Source organism: Colobus angolensis, unplaced genomic scaffold (assembly GCF_000951035.1).
Source record: "Colobus angolensis palliatus isolate OR3802 unplaced genomic scaffold, Cang.pa_1.0 Scaffold74, whole genome shotgun sequence".
NCBI classification, from domain to species: Eukaryota; Metazoa; Chordata; class Mammalia; order Primates; family Cercopithecidae; genus Colobus; species Colobus angolensis.
The window spans coordinates 9,653,370-9,666,874 of NW_012121154.1; the positions used below are offsets into that span (position 1 = coordinate 9,653,370).

A 13,505-nucleotide genomic window follows, 5' to 3' on the forward strand; every position below is an offset into this window, starting at 1 on the left:
TCCTGCCTCAGCCTCCCGAGCAGCTGGGATTACAGGTGCTCACCACATTTTTGTATTTTTAGTAGAGATGCGGTTTTGTCATGTTGGCTAGGCTGGTCTCGAACTCCTGATCTTGTGACTGCCTGCCTCGGCCTCCCAAAGTGTTGGGATTACAGGCATGAGCCACCACACCGGGCCCCACAAACTTCTTAAAGAAAATAAAGCTAGAGAACAATAAACTAGAAAATAAGTAGTTTAGGTCTTGCAAGTCACGTAAGATCACTGTCACATATTCTTCTTTGGTTTTGTTAGTTTCATTGTTCTTCTTTTTAAACAACTCTTTAAAAACATAAAAGCCATTTGTTTAGCTCAAGGGCATAATAAACATTAGGGCTATAGGCCGTGCAATGCCAAACCCTGGTCTAGTAGGTGACACAGAGAGATGTATTAATTATTATAGCAGTGTGATAAGCTTTTAAATAAAATTATGCATAACGTGCAATGGAGACAAAGAGGAGAGGCATTTATATGCGACTAGTGGTGGTGAGATATTCAGAGCCATGTTCCAGGAGGAAATGATGATCCTAGACTAAACAGCCTCCATTTTCTCTGTGAAGTAAAGGTCATGTAAGAGTTAGATGGATTCCAGTCCAGGCTGGCTTGGCTCTAAAACTTCCGCTATTTTCTTTTTGAGGTGGAGTTTCACTCTGCCACTTAGGCTGGAGTGCAGTGGTACAATCTTGGCTTACTGTAGCCTCTGTCTCCCAGGTTCAAGCAATTCTCCTGCCTCAGCCTCCGGAGCAGCTGGGATTACAGGCGCACACCACCATGCCTGGCTAATTTTTGTATTTTTAGTAGAAATAGGGTTTCACTCATGTTGGCCGGGCTGGTCTCAAACTCCTAATCTCAAGTGATCCACCTGCCCTGGCCTCCCCAAAGTGCCAGGATTACAGGTGTGAGCCACTGTGTCCAGCCCTGCTATTTTCTTTATAAAAAGGTATAGAAAGTAGTATCATTTATAAGATGGAACAGGCCCATTAGGCCAAGATCCAGAATATAATCTTGAGAGAAGAGCTGAAGCGAAATGGAGGGTAGGGGCAAAGGCAACAGGTGAACTGAAGACATTATACAGGCTAGGATGTTTGATGAGTTACTTACATGGTCACTGACTTTAATAATAACTTTATCTATTTTAGTACGATATGACAGTAATAGGAATATGGTAGAAAAAAATTCAAACTAGGCATTGTAACACTGGTTTGAGCTATATAATTTTATTGGTCTTCGCAAATAAACGAAAAAGTACTAAAAGGAAGATTTCTAAAACAATAGGTTTCTACAAAGCCAATTCCATCATGTGGGTAAATTTGGGGCATTTATGTAAGCTGGGATTTAACTTCTAGGTGTTTTTAAAAACAGAAAATAAAAAACAGAAAAGTATTTTTAAAAATCTCTTTCCCATTAGCCTGTAACTATTGATAGTAAATGCACCCATGATTTTCCAGATCAATACTACTATCTGGTGGTAATAATTAATTTGGAAGAATTATAGTACAATATTAAGCTTCTAGAAGAGTTGTCCTAGACATTTTCACATACAGAAATAACTAAATAGCATGAACTATGAAGCACGATATTTTGTAGAAATTAATCTATAAAATCTATAGTAAAAAGGAAAAAAAAAAATCTAACGACTTACCACATTTCTCATTTTCAGAGGTTATCAAGCCCTAGGAGGAAGACATTTAATATCTATTATGATACATTCATTTTATATACAAATAATAGAAAGCTGGGTCTGTTATGGATATATATCCCAAGAAATCAAGGCCTATCATTTTCAGCATCAGAGGAAAAGCAAACAATTGTGCTTTTAATTAGGCTTACAATTTTTAAATGTTACACTGTTTCTACTTGGAGTAAATGTTTCTGGATGAGCACTGAAAAGCATGGGCTATTGCATGAAGGAACACACGGCTGTGTTTTGCCAGTTACTATTACTGATTATATCATTATTGTATTTTATGTGTCAATTAAAATACATCATGTTTTAGAATCAAATATAAGATGTAGCTCAATTCCAGAGATATTAAAGTATGGGAGAAAATATAAAAAAGTATTAATGTTAATAAAAAATGCTATCTCCTATGGACAAATTTGTTGTTGTTGAGACAGGGTTTCACTCTGTCACTCAGGCTGCAGTGCAGTGGAGCGATCATGGCTCACTGCAGTCTTGACCTCTGGGGCCCAAGCAATCCTCCCATCTCAGCCTCCTAAAACGCTGGGACCACAGACATGTGCCACCACACCTGGCTAATTTTTAAAATTTTTGTAGAGATAAGGTCTCCCCATGTTGCCCAGGATGGTCTTGAACTCCTGGGCTCAAGTGATCCTTCTGCCTGGCCTCCCAAGGTGCTGTGATTACAGGAGTGAGCCATCATGGCACGCCCTCAAAATATTTAATTGCCAAAACATTTCTTGAATGTCAAAGAAATGCCAGGTAGTCAGAAAAAAACAAAAGAAGTGACTATGTGCCTAGTGTTATAATGGGAAGCATCTAGAAATGTAAGAAATAATTAGAACCCTGAAAATAGTAACTCCTATTTCATTCATACCTTCAAAATTACTTGAAACATGACATAATTTACTTATTTCAAAAACAGCTTGAGAAAATAACACTTTAAAGTGATAGTTGTATGTAGATCAGGTTACCCTTTTAAAAAATTTCAGATCCTACCTTTTATATGTGCTTTTCATCTGAAATCTTAGCATAAGAAATGCTGATTAAAAATTACAAACTATATTTAACGATCTTAAGATGACAGCTATTCAACAAGTGCAAGATTAGTCAACAAAAGAGTAAAAATGTTAAGCTATAACCATTCCAATTCCAAAAGGACTCACTTCAGACTTTTTTTGTTCAGATCGTTCCTGACTTTGAAGTTCACTCCATTCCGATCTTATAGGTGTATCTGAGAAAAATGAAATCTTATCGTTATTAACACCTTGAATTTTTGATATTTGTTTGCATTAAAGTAAAACAAAAAACAGATCCTAAAGATTTTAGAAACTATGACTTCCACAAAAATCTTGTAGTTTCTGGGTAAGCATATTTCTGAAGTTTTTTTTTTAAAAAATTGTAGCTTCTATTAATTTGAGAACATTCTTTTATGTTTCCTTCCTTCAAAACCTAAGTAAATGAATTCAGTCATCAGAGTTTATTATAGTCTGTAGATAATGTGACAACTGAAGTATACTGCTTAATCTATAGATAATGTGACAGACTTAGACAAGTGAAGTATACCGCTTCATTGTTTTCAACATTCTTTTTAGTTGTTGTTGAGACAGGGTCTCACTCTGTTGACCAGGTGCGATCTCGGCTCAGTGCAGCCTCAACCTCCCAGGCTCAGGCAATCTTCCCATCTCAGCCTCTTGAGTAGCTGGGACTATAGGTGCATACCACCTCGCCTGGCTAATTTTTGATTTTATACAGACAGGGTTTTGCCATGTTGCCCAGGCTGGTCTCAAACTCCTAGGGCAACATGGAACAGAGATCCACCTGCCTTGACTTCCTAGAGTGCTGGGATCACAGGCATAAGCCACTGTGCCCAGTTCTTCAACATTTATCTTAAAATCAGTCAAAATTCACTTTGGGAGGCCGAGGCAGGCAGATCACTTGAGGTCAAGAGATCGAGACCAGCCTGGCCAACATGGTGAGACCCTATCTCTACTAAAAAATAAAAAAAACCTTAGTTGGGAGTGATGGTACATGCCTCTAATCACAGCTACTCAGGAGTCTGAGGCAGAAGAACAGCCTGAGCCCAGATCGTGCCACTGCACTCCAGCCTCAGTGACAGAGTGGAACTCCATCTCAAAATAAAACAAAACGAGGCCGGGCATGGTGGCTCACGCTTGTAATCCCAGCACTTTGGGAGGCTGAAACAGGCAGATCACGAGGTCAGGAGATTGAGGCCAACCTGGCTAACACAGTGAAACCCTGTCTCTACTAAAAAAAATACAAAAAAATTAGCCGGGTGTGGTGGCGGGCGCCTGTAGTCCCAGCTACTCAGGAGGCTGAGGCAGGAGAATGGCACAAACCTGGGAGGCGGAGCTTGCAGTGAGCCGAGACTGCGCCACTGCACTCCAGCCTGGACGACAGAGACTCTGTCTAAAAAATAAAAATAAATAAATAAAACGAAATGAAACAAAACAATAATCAGTCAAAATTAATATACTGGTAAAATGTACTTAGACTAGTGAGCACCTCCACTGAGCATGAGACACTGTTAAATATAATCAAGCTGTTTCTGCACTCTTTTTTAGAGGATTAATAGGAAGAAGTACATTATCAATGTTTTAAGGTATGATCACTTTCTCCCAGTTCTGATACTCCAGTGGTCTTTTTTTTTTCCCTTCCCCAGACGGGGTCTCACTCTGTTACCCAACTGGAGTACAGTGGCACGATCATGGCTTACTGCAGCCTCCAATTCCAGGGATCAAGTAATCCTTCTTCTTCAGTCTCCTGAGTAGCAAGGACCACAGGCACATGTCACTACGCCTGGCTAATCTTTTATTTATTTATTTTTTGAGACGGAGTCTTTTGCTCTTATTGCCCAGGCTGGAATGCAATGGCATGGTCTCAGCTCACTGCAATCTCTGCCTCCTGGGTTCAAGCAGTTCTCCTGCCTCAGCCTCCCAAGCAGCTGGGATTACAGATGCCCACCACCACAACTGGATAGTTTTTTCATTTTTAGTAGAGAGGAGGTATCACTATGTTGCCCAGGCTGGTCTCAAACTCTTAGGCTCAAGCAATCCTCATGCCTTGAACTCCCAAAGTGCTGCGATTACAGGTGTGAGCCAATGTGCCCAGTCTACTTCAGGGGTGTTAAGTGTCTTTCAGTTAACACCAATCCAGTGACGCCCACCCAACAGAAATGTTTACTGACCTAAACCTAAGGAAAGCAATTAATGTCTTCATAAATAAGTGCTACTTTTTTTTTTTGAGACAGAGTCTTGCTGTTGCCCAGGCTGGGTGCAATGCCATGATCTTGGCTCACTGCAACCTCCGCCTCCCAGGTTCAAGCGATTCTCCTGCTTCAGCCTCCCGACTAGCTGGAACTACAAGTGCGTGCCACCATGCACAGCTAATTTTATGTATTTCTAGTAGAGACAGAGTTTCACTGTGTTAGCCAGGATGGTCTTGATTTCCTGACCTCGTGATCCGCCCACCTCAGTCTCCCAAAGTGGCAGGATTATAGGCATGAGCCAATAAGTGTTACTTTTAATGAATGAAAATATACCAGACTGCAAATACACTTATAATTGCATTTGTTTTTTTTTTTTGAGACAGAGTTTCGCTTTTGTTGCCCAGGCTGGAATGCAATGGCACGATCTCAGTTCACTGTAATATCTGCCTCCCAGGTTCAAGTGATTCTCCTGCCTCAGCCTCCCAAGTACCTGGGATTACAGGCATGTGCCACCATGCCTAGCTAATTTTGTATTTTTAGTAGAGACGGGGTTTCTCCATGTTAGTCAGGCTCGTCTCGAACTCCTGATCTCAGGTGATTGTGCATCTCAGCCTCCCAAAGTGCTGAGATTACAGGTATGTGTCACTGCATCTGGCTTTATAATTGTATTTATTTATTTATTTAATTTTTGAGACGGAGTCTTGCTCTCCGCCCAGGCTGGAATGCAATGGCGCAATCTTGGCTCACTGCAATCTCTGTCTACTGGGTTCAAGTCATTCTCTCCTGCCTCAGTCTCTCAAGTAGCTGAGATTAGAGGCATTGGCCACCATGTCCAGCTAATTTTTATAGTTTTAGTAGAGATGGGTTTCACACCATGTTGGCTAGGCTGGTCTCGAACTCCTGACTTCAGGTGATCCACCCACCTAGGCCTCCCAAAGTGCCAGGATTACAGGCTTGAACCACCGCGCCCAGCCTATAATTATAGTTAAGTGAATTCTGATATCTAACATAAATACAGTAATTTCTATCAATCTTAACAAGTAAAAAAAAATTTAAAAGCATTTCTCAAAGAATTAAAAGCATGTCAATATCAATTTACTTGTTTTTGAACTTAATTATGCAGCACAATAGCTCATAGATTAAAATCAGGCATGTTTTTCAGAGCTTATTATTAGAATATGAAATAAATGTAAAAGCAAAGGAGACACTCACTATGTTCACTTGCTAACACAAAAGATTCAGGAGTTCTTTCAGGTAGGGGAGGAGGTGAATCTTCACTAACATCAACATCTAAATTAAACACATAAAAATTTAGGCAAATTATTAAAAATTAACATGTCAGCTAAACAAAATCAGAGAGCTTTCTTGACATTCTATAATTTCCTGTCACACAAGTATCTAGATCAGTTTTTAAAAATGCAAAAAAAAAAAAAACATTGTAGAAAATGCAAAAAAAAAAAAAAAAAAAAAGCAAGAAACCATTTCCACTCAACTCATTATCAGGAAGAATTATGATGCTTATTGAGCAAAGACACTGCATACAGAAAATGACTCTCTCCCATGACTTTCCTGCCATTCTACAGACATCATTCAGTTCTCCAAGCCTGAAGGGAATCTTCAGTAGAGAAGTCAGCTGGCAAGTGACTTCTCTACTGATCTTACTGATGATGCTTTGTGTTCAAAAAGGAAAGCTTTGGTCATTTGCGTTATGAAACGCCTAAGCCAGTGTTTACCAAACAGGATTCAACTGCTTAACACCTTTCATGATTTTTGCCATATTATGTAACATGTGTCCTATTCACTTTTAAAGTCAGACTCATTTTAAACTTAACTGTGTACCTCAGTCATGTTTTAAACAGCAATAGCTGAAATAACATTGGAAATACCAGTTATTTTTCCAAAACAGGTAAAGATATAGCTATTAAAGTTTTAAAAAAAAATCTTTATTTATTGCTGAAGATTTTGTGTACAGTGGCACATTGAGAATGCTGACTGAAGCTATATACAGGTTTTTCACTAGTAGAAACAAAATTAGCTCTTGGGAAAAATAGTGCATTAAGTAAGCCTCATTGGTTGGCTTTACTATGGCTTAAGGTAAATGAGTTCATTTGATCTTTGAGTTTTCACTGGAAGCACAGAAAGAAAATATGAGGATACAATTCTGTGTGTGAACTCTCAGGTTGGGGAGGGTGGGATAAAGAAAAAGAAATGTGATGGTCCTATTTTGTCTTGAGCCTTGCCCATTGTTCTTAAATGAACACAGAGTTTTGCCATGATACTCTATTTTACCACACCTGATGGGCTATGCATAAGTCTTTACAATTTTCAACACACACGAGGTGAGTATGATTGCTTTTGCCCCTCCTACATTTATTTAGCTGGAGACACAAGAAAATACAGCCTCTGGGTCCTGCTGAAAGAAGAGTTCCAGTCCAATACTTGATACATCTACAAAGAGTACCAGAACTCTCTCTTGCCACTAAAGAACTATCTACCTTATCCAGTAGTGGTAGTTTGAGTCATCACCATATGTCTCCTCGCCCTCTTGTTACTAACAGCGCACAGTGAAGAGATGGCTGTCGGAAGGAAGGGACACATAATCTTGACATTCTGGTACCATTTCATAAATTAAATGAACAAAACAAAAAGGGCAGTTCAGCCCTTTTTCTATCAGTTATCTTTCAGAAACTCTGTGTTTTTCTCTCATGACAGTTCTCACCCTTAAAAACTTATATTTTCTAAGTGTGGCCCTTGCTTTGCAAATGCATGTTTCTCCCTGGAACTCTGGATTGCCTTTCCTGTTAAAAACTTTTGTTTTAGAGGTTATCTAACCAGATATTGCTTATTTTACATAGGCTTTTGCAAATCATACACTGTATGGGGCCTTCTGTAGTTGAATCTGAGAAATCTTTCAGGAGGCCTAAGTCATGACTGAGATTGGAATTGATAGCCAGGAATTTTTGTCAGGCAGTAACTTATGCAAAAGTTTTTTTTAGGTATCAATACAAAATTATTCCATTACAGTCATGCACTACATAATGACGTTTTCATCAACAAGATGGGGTAAACAACAGTGGTCCTGTAAGATTACGATACCACATTTTTACTGTACCTTTTCTATGTTTAGATACACAAATACTTACCATTGTGTTACAACTGTTCAGTACAGTACTATGTTATACACGTTTATAGCCTAGGAGCAAGAGGCTACACTGTATGGCCCAGATGTGTAGTATACCATACCATTTAGGTTTGTGTAAATACATTCTATGACATTCACACAATGGCAAAATTGCCTAATGACATATTTTTCTTAGAACATATCCCTGCCATTAAGAAATGTATGACTGTAATTCACTAACAAGTTCTAGGACCAAAAAACCCCCCCAAAACTCTAATTCTGGTGCCAATGGTTTTATAAGATAATGATCTACAAAGGAAATAATAATCTATAAGGTAAATAAACAATCTATAAAGTAAATAATCTATATGGTAAAAATTTGGCAACACATTAAAAGTAAGACTACTTGTAGTTATGCTGCAACAAAGAACATTTACACACAGGAAAATCTTCAGTTAATATCAAACCAATAACAGTTAAGGTTGAGTAAAAAGAAACCAGAAATCATATTTATAGTGATTTTTGCTTTGAAATACAAAACCAAACAAACAGAAATGAGCTGGCACATAGTAGGCTGCTTTTAGCTAGATCCTACTCTTTTTTGTTTTGTTTTGTTTTTGAGACAGGGTCTCCCTCTGTTGCCCAGGCAGAGTATAGTGATACAATTATGGCTCACTGCAGCCTTGAGCTCCTAGGCTCAAGTGATATTCCTACCTCAGCCTCCAGAGTAGCTGGGACCACAAGTGTGCACCACCATGCCCGGCTAGTTTTTTATCTTTTGTAGAGATTGGGTGTCACTATGTCACCCAGACTGGTTATGAACTCCTGGGCTCAGATGAATTTCCCGCCTCAGCCTCCCAAACTGCTGGGATTTACAGGCATGAGGCACCAACAGACTTGTCACGTAGTAGTAACTTTTAATGAGCGTATCATATCATGCATCTTTCTGGCCCTCACCAAATTCTATTTCTAGTAATTTTTTTTTTTTTTTTTTTTTTACAGCTGCTTCTAAAATTTACCTCTGTATTTCAGACTATTTCAAAAGTTATTTCTTGATCTCTATTTCACACGTTTTCTACTGACTTCCTACTGTGGAAGTGTCCTTCTCTATCTTTCCAATACTGTTACATTGTAATTTTTCGTTACCTCAGTCATATGACTGCAGATATTATTCACATCTATGACACCATGATTTCATAACTTTTCTTCTATAATGTCTTGTTTTCCCCTAACGACTGCCTTGGGTTTCTGATCGCTTAGCTCTCTATGCACTATCAGTTACTCAGCTTTTCTTCTAACTTTCTTGCAGATTGGTATACCTCCTCTCAATAATGACAAACACACACAGTAACTATCAATACCACAGACATCCTTCTTAGTAACTTTTGGCCTCCTGCTCCAGTGTGGACTACTGGTTCCCTAAGCCACCACAGAGCTAATGTTCTCTCTGGTTTCAGATTCTCCTGTTTCCCAGGTCCCATCTTCCTCTTTCTGGGTATACTCCTTTGTTTGGGTGGGTTACACCCTCTAGTTGCCTTTATTTTTTTCCTTAAAGAAATGGGGGCCAGGCACCGTGGCTCACGCCTGTAATCCCAGCACTTTGGGAGGCCAAGGTGAGTGGATCGCTTGAGCTCAGGAGTTTGAGACCAGCCTGAGCAATGTGGTAAAACTCCATCTCTACTAATAATACAAAAATTCGCCAGGTGTGGTGGCACACACCTGTAGTCCCAGCTACTTGGGAGGCTGAGGCAGGAGAACTGCTTGAGTCCGGGACGTGGAGATGGCAGTGAATTGAGATCGCGCCACTGCACTCCAGTCTGGGCGACGGAGCAAGACTGTCTCAAAAAAAAAAAAAAAAAAAAAAAGAGAGAGAGAGAGAGAGAGAAAGGCTGGGCACTGGGACTTACTTGGAGTTCACAATCAGCCTGGGCAATATGGCAAAACCGTGTGTCTTCAACAAATACAAAAAATCAACTGGGTATGGCAGTGTGTGCTTATAGTCCCAGCTACTAGGAAGGCTGAGGTAGGAGGATCACCTGAGCTTAGGGAGGTAAAGGCTGCAGTGAGCTGTGATCATGCCACTGCACTCTAGCCTGGGTGAAAGAATGAGATCCTGTCTCAAAAAAAAAAAAAAAAGATAGGGTTTACTATGTTGCCCAGGCTTTGTTGCTTTTTAAGAACTTTATGCCAGGCGTGGTGGCTCAAGCCTGTAATCTCAGCACTTTGGGAGGCCGAGGCGGGCAGATCACGAGGTCAGGAGATCGAGACCATCTTGGCTAACATGGTGAAACCCCGTCTCTACTAAAAATACAAAAAATTAGCCGGGCGTGGTGGCAGGCGCCTGTAGTCCCAGCTACTCGGAGGCTGAGGCGGAAGAATGGCATGAACCCGGGAGGCGGAGCTTGCAGTGAGCCGAGATTGCGCCACTGCACTCCAGCCTGGGCGACACAGCCAGACTCCGTCTCAAAAAAAAAAAAAAAAAAGAACTTTATATGATGCAAACTTCTTGTGGGCTTGTATATTCAAGTTTTTGTTTGTCTTTTGAGACAGAGTCTCGTTCTGTTACCCAGACTGGAGTGCAGTGGCACCATCTTGGCTCCTTGGAACCTCTACCTCCTGGGTTCAAGCAATTCTTGTGCTTCAACCTCTTGAGTAGCTGTGACCACAGGCACATGCCACTATACCTGGTTAATTTTTTTATTTTTAGTAGAGACGGGGTTTTGCCATGTTGGCCAGGCTGGTCTCGAACTTCTGGCCTCAAGTGATTTGCCTACCTCGGCTCCCGCAAAGTGCTGGGATTACAGGGGTGAGCCACCAGATCTCACCTCAGAGTTTTTGCTTTTTTTTTTTTTTCCCCCAGGTGATCAACCTTTTAATTATCCAACCAGATAATTGGCAGTAATCACATGGTACACCAGGTTTCCCCTTAAAAGAGACACTGTGGCCTGGACATGGTGGCTCACGCCTGTAATCCCAACACTTTGGGAGGCCAACGTGGGCGGATCATGAGGTCAAGATATCGAGACCATCCTGACTAATATTTTGAAATCCTGACTCTACAAAAAAATACAAAAATTTGCTGGGCATGGTAGCAGGCACGTGTAATCTCAGCTACTTGGGAGGCTGAGGCAGGAGAATCGCTTGAACCAGGAGAATCGCTTGAACCGGGGAAGTGGAGGTTGCAGTGAGCCGAGATCGCACCACTGCACTCTAGCCTGAGCAACAGTGCAAGACTGTCTCAAAAAATATATACATATGTATATACATATATATATTTCAAGGTCACAGTACTTATTTTGCCTGCACATTATAAATAGCAGTCTGTATGTGTCACTACCAAAGTTCACTGATAGGTTAAGTGACCACTGATCAATAAATAGCTGTAAAATTTATATGTTTACTCTCAACTTTAGGGTCTGTTTAAGATGGAAGCCATCATTACTTTTAGCAGATCAAAGAGGAGTTTCAAGAAGCAATAGTACACTTTGGGAATTGAGTGCATGCATTATCTTGAAATGCTAACAGTGCTAAAAAAAATAGTAATTCTTTAAATAATAGCTTTGATGACTAGGTATGCACATAGCCCACGCACTACTGAATGAATTAAACTGCCCATATTCTATTGAGCAGTTTGCAGTATTGTTCCTGGGTTAAACTCAGGGTTGGAAACAGCCCTATTTGGAAGCACTTGTGAAGATAGTAAAAACAAACAAACAAAAAAAGGTAATCTGTAGTTAAAGGAACAGTAAAAAGATTACTAGATATTTAGGAGAAACATGGGTGACATTATATGGCCAACCAAGACATTCTACAGTATTTTTGCCACTGTTATTTTAAGTGATTCTTCCCTAAATTATTTCTAATTATTCAGTCAGATAAATTTTTGACCAATACAAAAACAGTAAGATCTATAAAAGAGAAGAAAAAGAAAATAAATTATCCAGTTTTAACTACTAAAATATTTTAGAAACACCCAGTAATATAATGTGATCAAATTGTTAACAATAAATTAAAAGCTTATATTAAAAAATTAGTATCTAAGATTTTGCTACAGGTTCTATGGTATAGTATGGAATAAAACATAATAAATCAATAAAGCTAAAGTGCTTAAAACAGTGACTGGCACATAGTAGACATTTAAGTATTTGACACTATATTATTACCTTTTTCAGCACCTGAATGTATTGTTCCTGCTATATTATGTCTAGCAATGGACATTGGCAATACTTTCCTAGTAGAAATGCTTTCAGTACTAGTGGCAGCAGAAACTGTGGCACTTGCTGTTGAAATATTGGTTTTATTCTGGGTCACAGCACCATCAGACTTTCTTTCATCTGAGTCCGAGTCATCAGAGTGAAGTGGATTAGTAAAACTGAGGGGTGTTCTGAAGAGTGGTGAAGTGTTATCATGATCTACAACATCAGGGGTTTCAACTTGTGTTGAAGGACTTGGTGTTAAACTCACAGTTTTCATAGTTTGACAGTGGATATCTGAGGAATTGCCTTCAGATAAATCAGGTATGGGTATGGCATTTTCAGGTCCATGAAATGACCACGTTACATGTCCTTTCTCATCAAGAGGCAAGCGGTCTGGCCTTGGAGGTGTGTCTGAATTCTGGGATTCTTCTGGTGGAGTAACTGAAACTTTGTTTGATTGTGTTACACTGCAGTCCACACAAGAATTCTGAGAAGTATCACTGACATTTAGATCTGAACTTAATTCCTGTGGCTTAGAGATTTTATCAGTTGTACAAGGTGAAGCAGATTTAATTTTAATTGCATGTCCCCTATTTAAAAGTGTGTTCCCATCAAAACTTTTTGGTCCCTCTTGGAGAGGGACCTTCTTAATCTCGAAACTTAAATTTCGTTCCAATTTTTTATCTATCTGTTCAATTGTTGATTCATTTTTCCCTGGAAGTTCTGTTGGTTTACTATAGTTTCTGTTGAGGTCTGCTGAATGTTGTTCTGATGAAACCATATGTAACACTGGCTTTGGGTGGTATCTATCATTGTCCTGCCACACAGTAGTGACTGTTGGAAAAGCTGAAGGGGGCGAAGGTGTCAAGATGGGTGGCACCGGATGAGGTTCCGGTGGCTGCAGTATTTCTTCTTTAGCATCCCCTTCAACAAGGCAACTGAAAAACAAACATTTAAAAAGGGCATTTTAAGACTGTTAAACAAGTTGATACAGGAGAATTATGTAGCTAAGACTAGTATATTAAGAGCCATTAGAACCTGGTTGTGAAAACTGTAATTTTTCAGACTAAGAAAATTTAATGTTCATCAAGGTAATACATATACTATTTAAAAAGACTTTTAATGCAAGACTTCTAATGAAAAACATAGTCTCAGGCCAGGCGCGGTGGCTCAAGCCTGTAATCCCAGCACTTTGGGAGGCCGAGACGGGCAGATCACGAGGTCAGGAGATCGAGACCATCC

At 39.7% G+C, this 13,505-nt stretch overlaps 1 protein-coding gene across 3 annotated transcripts in view; it reads right to left on the reverse strand.

Annotated features, from left to right (window-relative positions):
• The window catches only part of PTPN12 (protein tyrosine phosphatase, non-receptor type 12), a 112,918-nt gene that overhangs the window by 2,816 nt on the left and 96,597 nt on the right, over window positions 1–13,505 (reverse strand). For all 3 annotated transcript variants that reach the window (XM_011927716.1, XM_011927713.1, XM_011927715.1), the window contains 4 exons: window positions 12,231–13,201; window positions 6,159–6,236; window positions 2,884–2,951; window positions 1,679–1,709 (listed from right to left, as the gene is read on the reverse strand). In XM_011927716.1, coding sequence (XP_011783106.1) covers window positions 1,679–1,709; window positions 2,884–2,951; window positions 6,159–6,236; window positions 12,231–13,201 — 1,148 coding nt within the window. The remainder of the gene's footprint in view (window positions 1–1,678; window positions 1,710–2,883; window positions 2,952–6,158; window positions 6,237–12,230; window positions 13,202–13,505) is intronic.